Genomic DNA, 16789 nt, shown 5'->3' with positions numbered 1-16789 from the left:
AATGTGGCCATCAAGAGGAGATTGCAAGTAAATACAGAAACAAACAGGCCACTTCATTGCATTTCATCATCTAGACCTGGGGAACAAGCAATAGGACATGCAAAATCCTAATGTTTCACATTTAAACAGGGACCAAGAGGGAGATTGGTCTCGCTGAACATGCATTTGACWCCATCTCTTGAGAGCAAAACCATCTCTGTATGTGAAACAAGGCCCAGCTGCTACAGCAGGGACAGAGGCTTCATAGCAAGGGCCCTGCAGGTCTCCCAGCCCCACGGGATCTCRTAGGAGGGCAGGAACCTGGGGTGAGAAGGCAGCCTCTGCCCCTGTCTGCTTGTGCTCTCAGACTGTTTGCATGGGTGCAAGGAGCAGTGCTGGAAAGCACAGGAGGGAACCAGAGCCGCTCGAGAACCTGCTTGAGGTTCCTGTACGGCAGCACCGTGACCATGCCAAGGCAAAGCTGAAAGCAAGCAGGGAACAGCTGCACAAATAATGGCCAAGGCCACCTCTGCCACGCTCCCCCCCAGCTCGAGGGGAGGGCAGAGATGGGACAAAGATTCCTTGAAATATTTTTTTTAAATGTATTGAAGATTTAAATAGGCATTCAAAGCAGACAGCCAAATTAAAAAAATTTAAAAATAAATTTCATCATCTGTTCAGGAAATAAGTGCTAATTCATTAACACCCATCTGAAAATACATATATTCTCTAACTGTTCCAAGCAGCGAGCATCTACTTCATGTTTCTGCAAAGAGGAAAATAAATGTATCCTTATTCCTGCCCTGTTATTTGCAACACGGTATTTGTTTATGAGGTAGTAGMAGGAAGGTCTTGCCTTTATTTGTGAGGTATTTCTGAATCCTCTAAAAACAACTGAAAGTACTGCACAYTATTTTCTCCTCTCTGAAAGTGTGCCATTTTATGTCCATTTCAAAATTCACTAGAAATTCCAGCAACCTTCAAACAACTCTGGCAAGAAAAGCATTGATGTCACTCCATAGATCCTTACCTTTCTTCCAAGTTGCTAAAAAACTTGCAGTGACAGACACCAGAAATCAGTGCTGAGCCCCCAAAACTGCTCGCAGTGTAACAGATCTCCTTCCCACCAACCTGCTGTAGAGACAAGGCACACACGTGCAAGCCTTCCTTGCACGAACCACCGGTATTTGAAAAGCCAAGGTCTGAAAAATCCATCAAATTTCTATCCATTGTTAAAGTTGGGGGGGAGAAAAGCCACTACTCCCAAAGTATTAACAGTTACACATGATACTGTCTCTATATTTCAGTTCTCTATTTGCACGTGAGAACCACCTGCACCGCTCTTACCCGCTCTCCTCTCCTATATTCACCTCTTCACACACATGACATTCCCCCGCCCTGGAGCCATTCCCAAACTGGCAGAGCTCGTTCAGCCACTACATGCAGCAGGACCATCAACTCCTGTTCAAAATAGCTCTTCTCTTCTTAAAAGACTTGCTCTATATTGGAAGAAAACCCCCAAATTTCAAGGACTAATTTTATTAGTAGTCAACATGTCCTCAGACCACCTCATATATTGCCACTTTCTCCCATTCCCTGATAACCTGCTCCCATTTATGCACCACATCCTAGCTCCGCACRCGTAGCAACTCCACCCCCTGCTAGCAATACTTGGCAATAAGATCCCTGATTGCAGATTCCAGTTCAACACAGCAATTGGCATTGGGCCAATCTGTAAGCTCTTTAATAAGCTTTTATATTTAACTTTATATCAGGCAGGACTTTGTGCTTTGTGTTCTTTGTGTATGCTGAGAGCAGCAATGTAGTTGTAAGAGCAAAGGGGGAAAGCAGCATCACCTCAAGGGGAGGAAGGGAGGTCACAGGTCTAATTCTTCTTGTTGCTCCACGCCTCCCCAGTCTGAGTCTTTCCTAGAAGATAAGCAGCCTACCTTACACAGGAAAAAACCTTCAGGAAGCCAGTTCAGATGTCAGGGAAATAATGAAAAGTAGTTACAAAAAAAGTTGATTCTTGCATCAGATGTGAACGAAGCCCATAAAGATCAAAAGCAGGTCAAGGACTCAAAAAATTAGGAGGCGATAAAATTAAGGATATATGGTCCCATATTACAAAGGCACATGGCACTTTCTGAGCATGCTTGCCTTGCGCTGGAGCTCCTTCTTTAGGAGTGAGGCAGGACACTAAGGAAAGGTCTTTCAAGTGCCCCCATAGCTAACCCCGTATCAGGGCAAATACCTTCTGTGTGCCCGAGCCAGGCCAAACACAGGAAACAGCATTTCGGCTGTGGACACTCCTCATCTTTGCACTGCTCCCCCTCTTGCTCCTGCAAACCCTGSCCAAAACCTCCTGTGAAATGAGATTTCAGACAGAACCAATTCCCTGATTCAGCTCACTGAGTAACCAATACTAAAGCCTTTACCAACACAAGCTTATTCAGTAATGGTGAAAGCTCAGAAAGCATCCCTTAAACAGAAACATCAACAGTTCCTGGAGGGAAAGGGACAGGGACAGGAAAGAAAATCASCTTTTTGAAGGTCCTAACTAATTCCTTCACATATAGATGACAGGCTATTGCCTCCTCCCTCCCCTGCCCCAGGAGAGACTTTTCCTCCTTTAACAGAAGGGGCACTCATGCAGCACTGCTATCCCTGCTGCTTATCTGGTAACTGGGTTGGAAACTGAAAAGTGCAATTGATAAAATTAGGGTCATGGAAGGATGGTCCCACCTTGAAAACCCCAGGCTAGCACCCAGGAGCTTTACACAGGGGCTTTTGGGGTGAGAAGGGACAGAGTCCCTGCTGCCAGGGACTGCACAGCAGCACATGAACATGTCATACCCAGCATATGCCAAGTGCTGCTGCCAGTGTGGGTGACAACCCACCAGAACTGCAGCTGAAGCCTGTGGGAAGCCAGTGTGACACACACAGTACACTGCTGTTCAGAAGTCCCTAACTCTGAACWCGAGCAACAGACATCTCTCTATAAGGACATGTTATACATGTAAAACATACACAACTATGTCTGCTTCCCTGCCAGGGAACCCATGAATAGCTACAACATGCCCAGCTTTTAACACACAGCCTCTCATCCCTTTGGGAAAGGTCACACTGAAAAAACAGCCTGGATATTAGTAGACTTATCTTCTATACAGACCAACCTTTAAGAGACCAACAGGACCTCTCCCCTGGGTAACTCATCTTCCCCTTAGACCGTGTTAAAACACCTTTCAGCATCCCCTCTTTTTCGTGATGAGGTGGAGAGCTAACAGAGCCATGTGCAATGTGACACATTGATTTTGAAAGGTGAGCATGAATTTGGAAAAAAAAATGGACCTGACCACTTTCCAAGCCCCTAAAACAGAGAAAAAAGAACAGACAGGGAGAGAGGAGCTATTTTTCTCCAGGCTCATTCTCAGGTGCACCCATGCAGGTTTTATCARTGTGCTTGCTTGTCTGCTGAAGACAAACCTAACACAAAGAACTACAAGACTGCTAAAAYATGAGGAGTATCTGAACATGGACTGCTATAAAGGGAAGCATCCTAGTTATTAGCACATACATGCACATATGCAGCTTATCAGAAGTGCCAAGGCTTCTGAGAGGAAAATTAAGTACAGGTATTTGTCAGAATTCCTAGCACCCTATTCCACAGGTGCTTTTGATTCAAGTCAGTGAACATCAAGTCAATCCTATGGGACAGTAWCATTCACTTTTATAATAGCTACTGACCTCCTTTCTATGCTGGAGCTCTGCTGCAGTGGCATGACTAAATGTGGAAAGCAGCACATCACACTTTGTCAGCAGGCAGTACCTCTCCTTCCTCCATTCAAGGCTTTCATTCATTCTGGTATTTTTAAAAGTCATGCTGTTTCAAAACAGCTCATCCAGATGGTGGATACTCACAGCTCAACCTTCCCACAAGGTAACGTGGCTGGAGAAAATAAAACTGTTGCTACCTGCTGCTGACCTACTTCTTTCTTTAATTTGTTTCCTGCCACACACAGAATAAACAATACGGTTCATCGAACTCTTCAGTACCTGACCACAGCTGTGTAACAAATATAAAACAAAGTCAACAAAGGCACAAGGCAAAAAAGACAGCACGATGTAATCATCGGGCATCACGGGGGGGACTATGYGGCAATAAGAAAAGTCTCACCTCTATCATAATCATCTTCCTCTATTGCTTTTTCCTGAAGCCTTTGAAGACGTAAGATCAAGGACTTTATCTATACAGAGAAAAAAGTTAATGATGAATAAGTTTCATTTAAAATCACTAGTGAACTCTACACGATACGAATACACAGCATTGCTACATTACTAGAGTTACCTGACTTTGAGTCAAGCCCAGCACAAATGCAGCAGACCCACCTGTTTCCAAATAGCTCAGCTGCAGCTGCTGGAGCCAAGCACAGCTTCAGCCCAAACATCTACAAAGATTAACAATACTGCTTAAAAAATTTAAATAAGTTGTATGGTTAYAGGATATTTTTCAGACTTTTAATTATTTGAGGTAAGGAGTATTACAGGCTACATTCATAACAGGTACTCTTTTTGATTCCATTTACCCAGTTTTTACATTCTAGTCAATAYTCTTTTCAGAGTCCATTTTATTAATTTTTGGTATATATCAGTTTTGCTCAGAACAAATCCAGAGATTTGCATATGGAAACCACTGCAAGTAAAGAGAAATACCACGTGAATATTTTGGGACAAGCGTACTTGTCATAGAAAATTGTATCTACATGCAAAGGAGTTTCCTTGAAGTATAGTTTARGTTCACCTACAAAACATTAACATCTGCATTTTCACTGCAACATCTGCATTCACACTGCAAACACTAGATGGGGAAAAACACTCATAAGTCCCATACCATAAAGGAAGTGCTCTTTCATACCTAGAACTCTTTCCAGAATAAAGTCTTATTATAAAATTTACTGCTTCTCTTTGCTCTTTGACAATTCCAGACAAAAGCTCTACAGCCTCCTCTTTTACTAAAAATTAGGAAGGCCAGATCCCTATTCAAAGACTTTATTAATAACTGAGAAAATTGGTTAAAAGATATGTTGTGCTCTCCTCATTGGCACACCAGCCACAGCTTAGCATACACAGAATTATAAAACTAAAAAAAATCTTATTATTCAAACTTGTACATCATCTATACCAAGGACTTGTTATGAGCATGGAGAAAAGCATACCTAGAAAAAAAATAGCATATATCTATTGTCATAGCCCAAAGCCTGGAAGTGTTTGGAAAAGCATTTTTCCGATGCAAAAAAATACACTCATATTTGAGATATTCTGTTTCTACAAAAGACTTCCCTCAAACTCTTTACAGTTTGACCTCTACTTTCACATTTCTAGACTTTATACCAAAAATGAGGTACAGTCAGTCAGCAACTTAATGAAAAGACTCAATTATSTGGACTACACAATCAACACACAAATTAGGGAAGACACTTAAATTAATGCTATCCCTACTAAATATGGCAAGTGAAAGTAGACTAGCCAGAAAAAAAATTASAAAAGYCAAAKGCAGGAAAGAATCAAAAAATGGCTGATTAATAACATGCTGCTATAGGATATTCCACAAACATAATACTACATWAGGGAAAAAACACATAAAAYAGCMTATTTTGTACATGTGTGTAGCACATACTCTTTCCCTCCAAGGTATTTGTTTTGCCTTTGTTTTTCCCATCTGGAACCACCAGTCTTTGGTCTCTGAGGATGGTGTGAAATGCATAACCTAGTGCAGGGAGGCGCTCTCAATCCTCAGTTAATTATTTTCTCTCTTTTATGCCATCCTTTTGAGAGCTCTCAAAAAGCTTGCCATGGGAATGATTCAAATGCCACCTTCACATGCATGATGCATTGCAACCATCTCTACCTGGAGGGCAGCACTGCTGGTTTTTCCCCTCCACTGTTTCTGCCATCGTGCATTCCCTATGGCAGGTCATTTAAAAGGAGCTGGGGCACTGTGGCCCACCCGGGTGCCCATGGACAGCTGATTGATGCCGTTGCTGTAACCTGCTTTCCACCTGGAGGCTAGGGAGAGCTTTGGAGCCCTGGCACTTCTGAGAGGCACAACCTGYATCTGTATCACATGATCACCACTCTAAGCAATAAAAAGTGTATTTTTAAGCAACTTCAGTATTGTCTTCTTGTGTTGGCTACGGTTTCTTTTGTTCCTTTCTGAAAAGTCTGAGATCTCTCTCATTGCCTGTTCCTATTGCAACAGGAAGGTGATTCAAGTTCAACATGCCCTCCTGGCTAACCAAGGGCAAAGGCATCTAAGGMCACAAATCCCCAGTTCCCTATCCAATGAATTAATGAATAAAGAAATTAAAGACAGAAATGTTTCCTTTGTCTGTCAAAAGAGCATACTAAAAAGAATATGTTTTATATTTTATATTCCCAAATTTGCAGGGAATTAATTTCCTCCAAAAAATGACATATTTTAGTATGTTGTCATTTCACACATGGAGTCAAAGAAACCRTCTGATGTCAATGTGCATGAACTGTGCAGAAGTACATAGGAAAACCTAATTAGAGTCCTACATGCAACCTCTACGAGAAAATAAGCACTCGAAGGGGTTATAAGCCCCGGTCAGGTGATAGGTGACAGGGTTTTCTCACTTTCAGTGTTCTACCCTCAACATGCTGTATAGTAAAACATCACTGCAAACCTCTGAACAAACACAAGTACTAACATCCTGACTCCTGCATCAGCTTTGTCGTTGACGCTGGCACTATAAACAGAAAGGTTTAGGGGAAACAGAGCAGTGGGGAGAGGAATAAAAAACCCAAAGGATTAGGATCACAAACCTTTAATGTGGCGCGGTTGGCAAGCAAGCAGTCTAGTAGTACCGGTTCGTACTTTTTCATCAAGGTATCCCAGTTATGGTCACTGACAGTAAAGCTACTTTCATAGCCGGAGGTGACAGAAGACCCAGCAGATGCTGCGTCTGAGGAGTCTGTAGAACACGAAAGCGTTGCATCTGTATCCGAGAGAGAGACAGTTTCACAATCCTGCAGTTTATCACTCACTGTGGTCTCATTTTCATACTTCAAATCCTCATGGGGCCTAGAGGAGCAAGGCAAAGCTCCCGAGTGCTCCGGAGTTATCTCCCTCTCTTCCAGCGCTTGGAGCGCTCCCGCAGTGCTGGAATGTGGAACACGCTCCGTCTCCTTGGCAGTTAATGTGCCCTCAGCATCGCCTGCTCCAGAGGCTGAGTTCATGGAGAGCTGTATGAAGCTGAAGCTGGAACTAAAGCCATCCTGCAGGCCRATGGAAAGAGAGGCACCTTCTTTTCTATGATATTCACAGTTGTTATTCACTTCGGTCTCATCCAAAGAGCACGTCTTTTGGGGCTCAGTTGCTTTAGTACTATGGGCTCTCTCTTCTGCATTTGAACAACATACAGTAGAAACATTTCCTCTGTCTGTGCCTGGGTAAACTGGTGTAATTAGGTTTTCCACCTGCGGATTTTTGTAACCTGAAAGATTTCTGCAGCTTCCTGGCGTATTTCCAGTAGTGACTGATGTTGCTACTGCATCAGCGGCAACTATAGTGCTATTTGCAGTTGAACAACAGCATAAAAATTCCAAGTTTTTTTCACATTGCCTGCACAGAGAACAGTTTTCAAAGTCCTCGCAATGTTTCCTGCCRTGTTTGAGCTCTTCCGAGTTGAGTGGCTTGCAGGTACTCAGGGACTGAAACTCCATCTGTTGCTGAGCCTCCGGCCTCATGTACCCAGGTCTTCTTGCCAGCCTCTTTTTACGAAAAGAGCCTGCAGGTATTAAGCGCTCCAAACTATCTAGAAAAGATAAAAAAAAAAGTGTCATTACAGAGTTTCTGCARTTTTCTAGGCTTGGAATATGGTGGCATCTGAAAGGAATTATTTGGGGAATTTCAGACGGTGCATCAGTTTCCTTTTCAACAAAAGGAAGATACCAACTGCACTGTGCAAAGAGGAGACAAGCTGCTGCTATCACGGCACTCTCTGTATTCATTCACTTTYTAGAGAATTTGCACCAGTTTTTACGTGAATTCACTGAAAAAACAGTGTCCCTCAGGACACAAAGCTGTGTATGATGAATCACATCCATTTCCCTGTCTGTTGTAGTTCTCTAATTCTTCRTTCTCCACTCAGGTAGCAGTGTGATATGTTAGTGTATCTGAATGGTTTTCAGACATACCAGCCCACCTAGTGCAGAACTGAACCTGCATTAAGAAGAGCACTGCACTTGCAGAGAATTTTGCATTTAACCACTTCTGCTCATGTCCAGCTTCACATTCAGATTCATACTTTATTAACACAAGACACTTCAGATCATGCTTCCAAAAGAGAAGTGAATTTGCAGTGGAATGATGGACAAACAGCCTCAGACTAAAAAGATATCTTAGAATTTTTCGTTTAGATTTACTGCACTAGTTGTTGTCCTAAACATTACCACCACCATTATCCATTTTCTACCACAAAAACCTGGTCGGAATCACCCTTCAAAGGGATGCAGTGACTATTTGAATTATGCCCTCGATCAGCCACCTTCTGTGCAAGGAAAGAGAATCAATTGCCAGCAGACCAGGCAGTGGAACAACCCTGACAACCTCTGCATCAGTGACCAGAGCCAAGTTTCTCCTCCTCCAACTATACAGCACAGAACAATCCACAGCAACATATAGGAAATATTCCCTTCGAATCATATACCTTGGCCAACTTTTACGCCGACACARTTGCACATAATATAAACACCTCAACAGCTCCCTAGAGAAGCCTCATGGATCATCAGAATGACACAACATACAAAACACTTAAGCGCAAGAGTTGAAATTTCCCAGTGGACATTTCCCAAGATTCACTGTATCCTCTCAAAACAATCCTCAACAAAAGCAATTTAAATGCCTTTTGCATGCTCCAACATTGGCATCTCACCACAAGACTGCAGTTCAGTTTTAGCATTTTTCTACCTATCATCATAAATTRGAATACTCCAGCTGTGTCGTCTGTTACCTCTTATTTGTCAGAAAAAGCATCATAGAAATTAGGACTTCATAACCCCTTTTTATTTCTATCAGCCTGTCTACTATAAAAAGACAGTGAAATGCTCTGCAGGGAGTAATTTAATAGAAAATATAACAAATAGAAGCTGTTCTTGAAGCAAGGGAACTAAACTTGAACAAAACGTTCTTCAGAATTTAATTCCTTTACTTTATATAAAAAAATAACAGTCAAAGCTTGAGAATAAATTGGCAGAACTGAGGAATAACTTGGTCTTTCTAAGACTGGATACTCCTTAGCACAGTGTGCAGAGGTCACGTGCCTTCCCTCTGGAAAGGAAGAGGCCCCTTTGTTTAGTGCAGATCCCTTTGGAATCTCTGAATCCACCCGGAGGATCCACGCAGGGATCACCCCTAGCCAGGGGATGGGGGCAACATCCCCAGCCAGGCCCACACTCGAGGAGCAGCAGTGACACCCTGGACCATCACCCAGCACRGGCCAGTGGCACCTTCAGCCTTCTGTCACCTCCCTGTTCTGCAGGGGACAATCGCTCCTGTTGCTCGTGACCGTATAGCTGATATCTCCTTTCGTAGACTTGGCTCTTCTGTGCAGCCTGCCACTCCGAGCTTCCTGCATCTAATGTCCAGCCAAAGAAACCAAACTGAACCACATCCCATGAAAATGGAGTGAAAATGGAACATGGAGAGAGCAACTGAAAGGAGCTCACAAAAACCCTGCATTACGGTGGGCAGTGCATCACACTGCTGAAAGAGAGGGGAAGATGAAGACAGAAACCCAACGCAGAAGAAGGTTCTTCAATCGCAGCATCACRTCACAAGGCTGGAGAACAGCACAACGTCGCTGAATTTACTCAATGCAATCGGTCTTCATATTTTAGCCACCGAAGTGGCAGCTTTTCGACCAAGTGCTCTTATGGCATCAGTAAGAAGCACCTTAAGTAGCTCGCATCTCTACGAAGCCCACCAGGATTTTATAGCTCAGAATAGAAACTCTGCAGGGATTAGTTCCCTCCTCCCTCAGCTTTAAACACATAATGCAGAATGTTTGCAAGCTCATTAAGTTCTCCCTAAAAGTGACTGGGAAATTACACATGCAGCTTTAAAAAGAGCTTGGCTCTGAGTATACTTATGCTACAGACTGCTGATTTTCGTTAGAATARTAAATTCATCTTCAGAGCATCTGTGGGTGGGTAACCGTGGCATCTAAGGAGAAGATAGCTGGCTTTGAATATGGCCAAATATCAAAGGACTGCTCCAAGCAATTTCTGCAGTGATGCTTTTAAGGAAGCCTTAAAAAACAGCATTAAACTATGCAAGAAGCTAGCAAGATGATAATATTATTTACAAGCATAAAGACACACAGAAGTGTAAAGTTTCAGTAATAAAATTCATTATTCTCTGACCAATCTGATCTGCCAATAAGAATTATTGGTTGGTTTCTATGGTATGAAATATGTAAAATGTAACTGCAGGTGTCTAGCTCATTATATTTTGACCTGTTTGCTGAATTTCAAAGATAAMACAAAATATTCAAAATAAGCTGGCACTCATCTGAATACAGACTATTTCACAATAAGCCACTGGTCTCTTATTCAAATATGCTTTCAAAGGAAGTTACCTTCAAATAGATTTTTAAAACTCCTGAACCATTAAGATCTTACTCATTTTTTTATTTTAATCGCTAAAGATGGCTACAATTTATCTACCATTTTATAAAAAGTAATTTGTAAAAGCGCGGAGTCACATTATGTTTGTCCCCATTTAAGAATAATTTTCTCACCAATGGTTCCTTCCATTTCTAAGGGCACCCGCTGAGTTGGGGTATTCAACTGCTGAGTTTCTGAGATGCCATGAACAAAATATTCAGTCATTAAGTGCTTGTTAGCTTTTACTCTTCACTATGGAACACTTAAGAGCTGAGCATTTTAGCCATCAGTCTGGGCTTCCTTAGCCATTGTTTTAACAATTGCATTTTTATTGAAACAAATCTGTAATTTAACAAATTCAGTAACACACACATTTGAGCCTCTTACCTCCCTAACGCAACAGTCATCTTTAAACCATTTGTGAAATTGCAGCACATTTCTCTAAGAATCACAGTAGCTGATACCAATTTCAACACACTCAACATTTTCTTCCTCAAAAAGAAAAAAAAATCCTAGAACTAGTTTTGCTTTGTTAATGCTAAGCAAAAAAATAGCACCTATTAAAAACTCATCCGGTAAATATAAAAGCATTTTCAATACCAAAAACAGAAGCTATTGAATCAYTCAATCGGGGGAGGAATAAGAAACATATCATTTCTTAACCACATCCTATGATTGCGTCCTGCTTTGCTAGTCCATTGAAATACCAACACATCTGTGAGCCCATCACCATTCAGCAGCACTTTGACTAGAACAGAACAGTTAMGGTTGGAAGGGACCTCTACAGATCATCTAGYCCARCCTTCCTGCTCAAGCAGGMACACCTACAGCATGTGGCACAGGGTGGCATCCAGGAGGGTTTTGAAGACCTCCAGAGTAGGAGACTCCACAACCTCCCTGGGCAGCCTGWTCCACTGCTCTGTCACCCTCACAGKAAAGAAGTTGCTCCTCACCTGGAGACGGAACTTCYTRTGCTTCAGYTTGTGGCCATTACCCCTCRTCCTATCGCTGGCCACCAGTGAGAACAGCCTGTCCCCTTCCTCCCTGCATKCTCCCTTCCTGAACTTATACACATTAATCATATCCCCTCTGAGCCGTCTCTTCTCCAGAGAARACAGGCCCAGCTCACTCAGCCTYTCTTCATACGAGAGATGTTCCATTCCCTTAATCATCCTGGYTGCCCTTCTCTGGAYCCTCTCCAGAAGCTCCACGTCCCTCTTGTACTGGGGWGCCCAGAACTGCACACAGTACTCCAGGTGTGGCCTCACCACTACTCGTGCAATTGAGAAGGCAAGCCCATAAACAACAGGCCAGCCTCTCACAGAATTGACCAAATGGTCACAGTTGTAAGGACCCTTTGGAAAGGACCAGGTCCAACACCGCTGCCCAGCAGGGTCACCTAGAGCACACTGCCCAGGCCTGAGTGCAGAAGGATTCTGAACATCTCCAAGGAAGGAGACTGCAGAGCCTCCATGGGCAACCTGCTCAAGGTTGCCCCACACAACAAGGCCACAGGGGCCCATTGCTGCCTCACACTCACTGCCTAGCAGGGCTCTGAAGCCCTTCTCCACACAGCTGCTTTCCAGTAGATCAGGCCCCTTTAGCACCATCAACAACAGTGTACTTATTTCCCCACAAATACCTAGCTCCAACCTGTTTTAAGGGTCTCCCTGTATTATTCTTCTCACTTGCAGTTAAATATTTGAGAATTAGCTCTCCACCTTCCAAAAGGCAGAGGGACACAGAGTTGCAGGCAAGTAGAGATATGCTAGTCCTCCACTGCAAGTGTCTTTCAGGTGTTTTTATGTTTGAAGGGTTTTATGTTCTTCTTCTTCCTAGGATAAACTCTTTTATTTCCAGTTCCAATGGGAAAGTCTGAGAAGGCAGTCCCTGCAAGTGTTTCATTTAGAGAAAATGCTCTGGTTCTTTCAGGAAGAACAAAAATCTTAAATATTATACAAAAATGGAGAGAGGAGGATTTTGCTTGATGCACTTGAGAAGAACCTGTGAAGTTTCGTTATTTCTAAATTAATTTGTATAAACAATACTTAACAGGTTTGCAGTCATATGCTGTAAGAGCCTTTCACCCAATGTGTCTGTAATTACAAAATTAATGCACAGCAGTCCTTCCCAAGAATGGGCTATTTAACACACCACACTTTTATCACTCTGTCTACTGAGCGACAGAGTGGATTCCCACTACTTCTGCTCAGTCAGATCATCTACAAGAGATTTTAATATGAAATTCATCACAGAAAAAAAAAAAGTGAAGCGTGAGGGCACATTGACAGCAGTCAATTTCTAATTCAAGCACAGTTTGAGTACTCCAGYTTGGAGATTTGAATTTTTAATTTCAGCAGGAGAGTGGGTTCCAAATTAAGCATCTGATGCACACTCAGTCTGAAAGCAGAATTGAGTTCACTGAAATAGAAAGTAATTTTCTCTTAACAGCTCAGTAGTGATCACGTTTAATGAAAATAAAACAACACAGCAGTTTCTAYATTGCTGAGGGTGAGGAGTCAGTGAGCTTTTAACTTTACAATTTAATATCAAAATCCCAGGACAAGTTTTCCTCTTTTGCCCCACATAGGAAGTTTACCTTATGGCCCATCAAGATGTCAGTGATGCCAACACTGCCTAGACAGCAATGGAGATGGAATGGTGTTTCAGACAAAGGAAATCTGAGCAATACCACAGAAAACACAGTGCCTTAGGATGTAGACCACATAGGAGTTGCTGCAGAAGTCAGCTGTGTGTACCCAAGCCACCAGTATGGCACTGAATAGAAACAGAGAAGTCCCACACATGCATCAGGATGCAAGCATACAAGTAGTATCATTTCCTCATCCCTGCTTCCCCAGAAAGACAGACTCAGGGCTTTGCACAAGCCCCTACCACTCTTTATGCTCCCATAAAATTTCTGTACTCGCATTCTCTTCCCTGCAGCAGCGATTCTGGGGCTTCTGCYCTCGCTGGCTGATGAGAAGCAGCTCCTCCAAGCCGCAAGGCGAAGAATCTCAGCCAGGGACAGACCTCAACACCAAGGGCAGTCCTTGCTGCAGGCCAGCCCGTCAGTCTGCAGCATCACCCCGCAGACACCCCAAGCAGGACTTGGGGCTCAGCCAGAGCGACTGGGGAGGCCCATAGAGATGCACGTGGGTAAGCAAGAAAGACACAGGCATTGCCACCTCTGCCAGCTTCAGCRAGGGTAGCACCCTTCCTTCACAACCTCACCTCAGGCAGAGGTAGTTTTCTTTACTAAGTCCAAGAACACAGAAGTGAAGACACTGGCTATATATTTTTCCTCTAGCACTAAGACAAAAGATAAATAGCTCAGGTGGAATTGAGATCATCTTCTGAACAAGCTCTGGGAGAGGCAGTACTATATGATATGGCAGCAGAGCACACTAACTGCAAGCATAAAGCACTTCTCTCATCCTCTAGTTGTGATTTCTGCTAACWGGTTCACCTTCTAAACAACACGGCACAAAAGTCACTGCCCAGAGCATGTCACATATCACAAAACGAACAAAAAATACACTCTAACACACACACACTAAACAGATTAACATCTCGGGAAGAGGCACAGTTTCTATCCAGAAGGCAATCACAACAGCCTTTGAGAACACGTTGCACATATGTTCCCCAAACTAGAGAAAAACTAATGCCTTCTCTTCCAGTCCAACCACAAACTGAACTACCCAGCTCTGTTTCTGTATTATCAAGGGCAATTTGCATCCACAGGAAGGAAGCGTAACAGAGAGAAAAGAGGAGAGAGATGTCTAACACTACAAAAAGGTCTCAGCACAACAGACTCTAGGTCACTAAAGCCACCAAAGCTCTGTGGAGTCTTGCACAGCATTCAGACAAGATTAGCTATTATAAAGCACCTCTTTCACTTAAGCTACTATATTCTAAGAGGTATTTTCTGGCTCTAAGTCTGAATTCCTTGGGTGGAAAGAGGCAACTTCTCCTCAGTTGTACCCAATAAGACACACCACAAAGTCATGACTGAGTCTGGACATAGACATTTATCCACAGTCACTACAAAAAGACACACCAGCTCAGTCACAATGGTGAACTATGTGGAAGATCAGGAGACCTCATAAAGGAGCAGAAGTGGATCCAAACCAAGAAGGCATGATCAGTTTGGGTGGAGTTAGCACTCCACAGCTTCCAAACGAGAGTTATGCCAGCTGAGATCAACTTGGTGTGCCACACACACACCACTAGGGATTCCCACCCCAGAAGTGGAACACTGCCTCTCTGACARGACTTCTGCAACACCACCACATATACAATCAAGGACAAGCAACCCAAGAAAGAGCCATCACTGTTCAAGAGCTGTAAGAGTCACACTGTGCAAGGCCCACAGATTAAAGAGTCTCAACAAAGTCCCCTTCACCTCCAGTCAGAGCCATGCCCTCTAGAAGCACCACCTCTCAGCACCTTCTCACTTTCTCCTCTCCTCAGGATCCCAGCACACACAAGGCTTCCCCAGGCCCTATGAGTAATGCCTGYACAACAGAAATCAAGGGTGTCTCAGCTTACTGCTAGAACCCCTCCCAGCCTGAGCTTCAGGCCCCCATCTCCCCAAGCCCCTCAGAGCACTCAGCCCACCACAGCTGAAGGGCCTCCCTCCTCCACACCAGTCCCTAAGAAGCAGCTCAGCTTYTTCAGGTCCATTTAAAAGGATCCCAACTTGGCTTCACCTCTCTCCACTGATTTCCCTGCTTGCTTCCAGGTGGGCCTGGCTTAACACTTTCACAGCACCTGCTGAGTCTGTAAGAACCTCCCCTCTGAAAGTGTGCTGGCTCCATTCAGCCCTTTAGAGATGGCAGCAGTGAAAAACATTCTCCTAAGAGCTTCCTTCCCAGGCCTGCAAATCACTCCTATTCAAGTTGAGGAAATCAAGACAATTAAGGCAGTTACCTGCTACAATTCACTCTGACAGTCTCCCTGGGTTAAGATGTAATGGCTGATAATGCAGGTTCCCTTATTAAATATACTACTGATGTTCAACAAAAGCACAGGTTTTTTTTTTTTTTTTGCTAGGATTTTTTAATTTATTTCTGCCATGTTAATTCTAATTCACCTAAGTATATGTATCTGAATGTAAGGCCATAAGATCTGCCATCTTTTACTGAATCTTGCCTGCTGTCATTATATAAGTAAAATAAGGAACAGTATKAATCTCCAAAGGAATTTTAGTCTTCCATGAAATAGCTTGCAGATGCTTCACTGGTGCCAAGGGCTCTGAGCGGTGCTGTAGGAAACAAAGTTTTAAAASAAAATACTTTGGGCTAAAATAATGRGAAGTTAAAAAACAAAACAAAGACYGACTTTTCAAAAATATGTTCTCTGTAAAAGACAGATTGCTTCGAAAAATCCAGTAAAGCAGGTTTTCATGTCAATAGATTCTGGATTTATCTTAATATTTTAAAGGGATGAAAGGTGCTGCCTGTGCCATATGGTGGTGAATACGCACACCTGAAAAGAATTTAGATATCGAAGATTAGTGGATGACAACTTCAAACATCATTTTAAATCATCCCCCAGAAAAAAAATATAGATAATACATGCAATTCTTTATTTCAAGTAGTTTATTTTTAATTTACTGTGTGTTTTAGAGAACTGGTAGCAATATAGCAATATTTAGAGATGCTGGTAGCAATAATATCAAGTCATAGGTCCCCCAAAAACTGCCAATAATACCATTTTATGTGGGATTCTGTACAGTAAAGTATCACTGGAAACATCAGTTTTAACTTGAATTTTCACCAGTCATTTAAAACAATAAACAAATTTATATGACTCCTTAAGTTACATGTAACACGATCTGAGCCTACTATATTTTTGTACTTCAAATCAAAAAAATGTTTTCACTAATCTTCAGATCTGATACAGGAAAGGAGATTTATACAATATCCACATCAAGGCTCTCCAGAAAGATGGACCACTAAGAGAAGAGGTTTTTTTGCTGGCTCCTTTAATTCCTACTGAGTGAAACAGGATCATCTTTAAGTAGGAAACCTTTTAAAGCCTCTATTGATTAGGAATAAAATAAAATAAAATAAAATAAAATAAAATAAAATAAAATAAAATAAAATAAAATAAAATA

At 42.6% G+C, this 16789-nt stretch overlaps 1 protein-coding gene across 1 annotated transcript in view; it reads right to left on the bottom strand.

Annotated features, from left to right (window-relative positions):
• The window catches only part of LOC112959343 (disrupted in schizophrenia 1 protein-like), an 80394-nt gene extending 64992 nt beyond the window's left edge, over positions 1-15402 (bottom strand). The window contains exons 1-3 of the mRNA XM_026053348.1: positions 15381-15402; positions 6826-7817; positions 4157-4226 (exon numbers count right to left, since the gene is read on the bottom strand). Of these exons, the coding sequence (XP_025909133.1) occupies positions 4157-4226; positions 6826-7749 (994 nt within the window). The 5' untranslated portion in view covers positions 7750-7817; positions 15381-15402. The remainder of the gene's footprint in view (positions 1-4156; positions 4227-6825; positions 7818-15380) is intronic.
• Positions 15403-16789: the final 1387 nt, after the last annotated feature.

This window comes from Nothoprocta perdicaria, unplaced genomic scaffold, assembly GCF_003342845.1.
Source record: "Nothoprocta perdicaria isolate Ctin4 unplaced genomic scaffold, notPer1 scaffold_99, whole genome shotgun sequence".
NCBI lineage: Eukaryota > Metazoa > Chordata > Aves > Tinamiformes > Tinamidae > Nothoprocta > Nothoprocta perdicaria.
The sequence above is the reverse complement of the archived record's forward strand: the minus strand, read 5'-3'. Positions and strand labels throughout refer to the sequence as shown.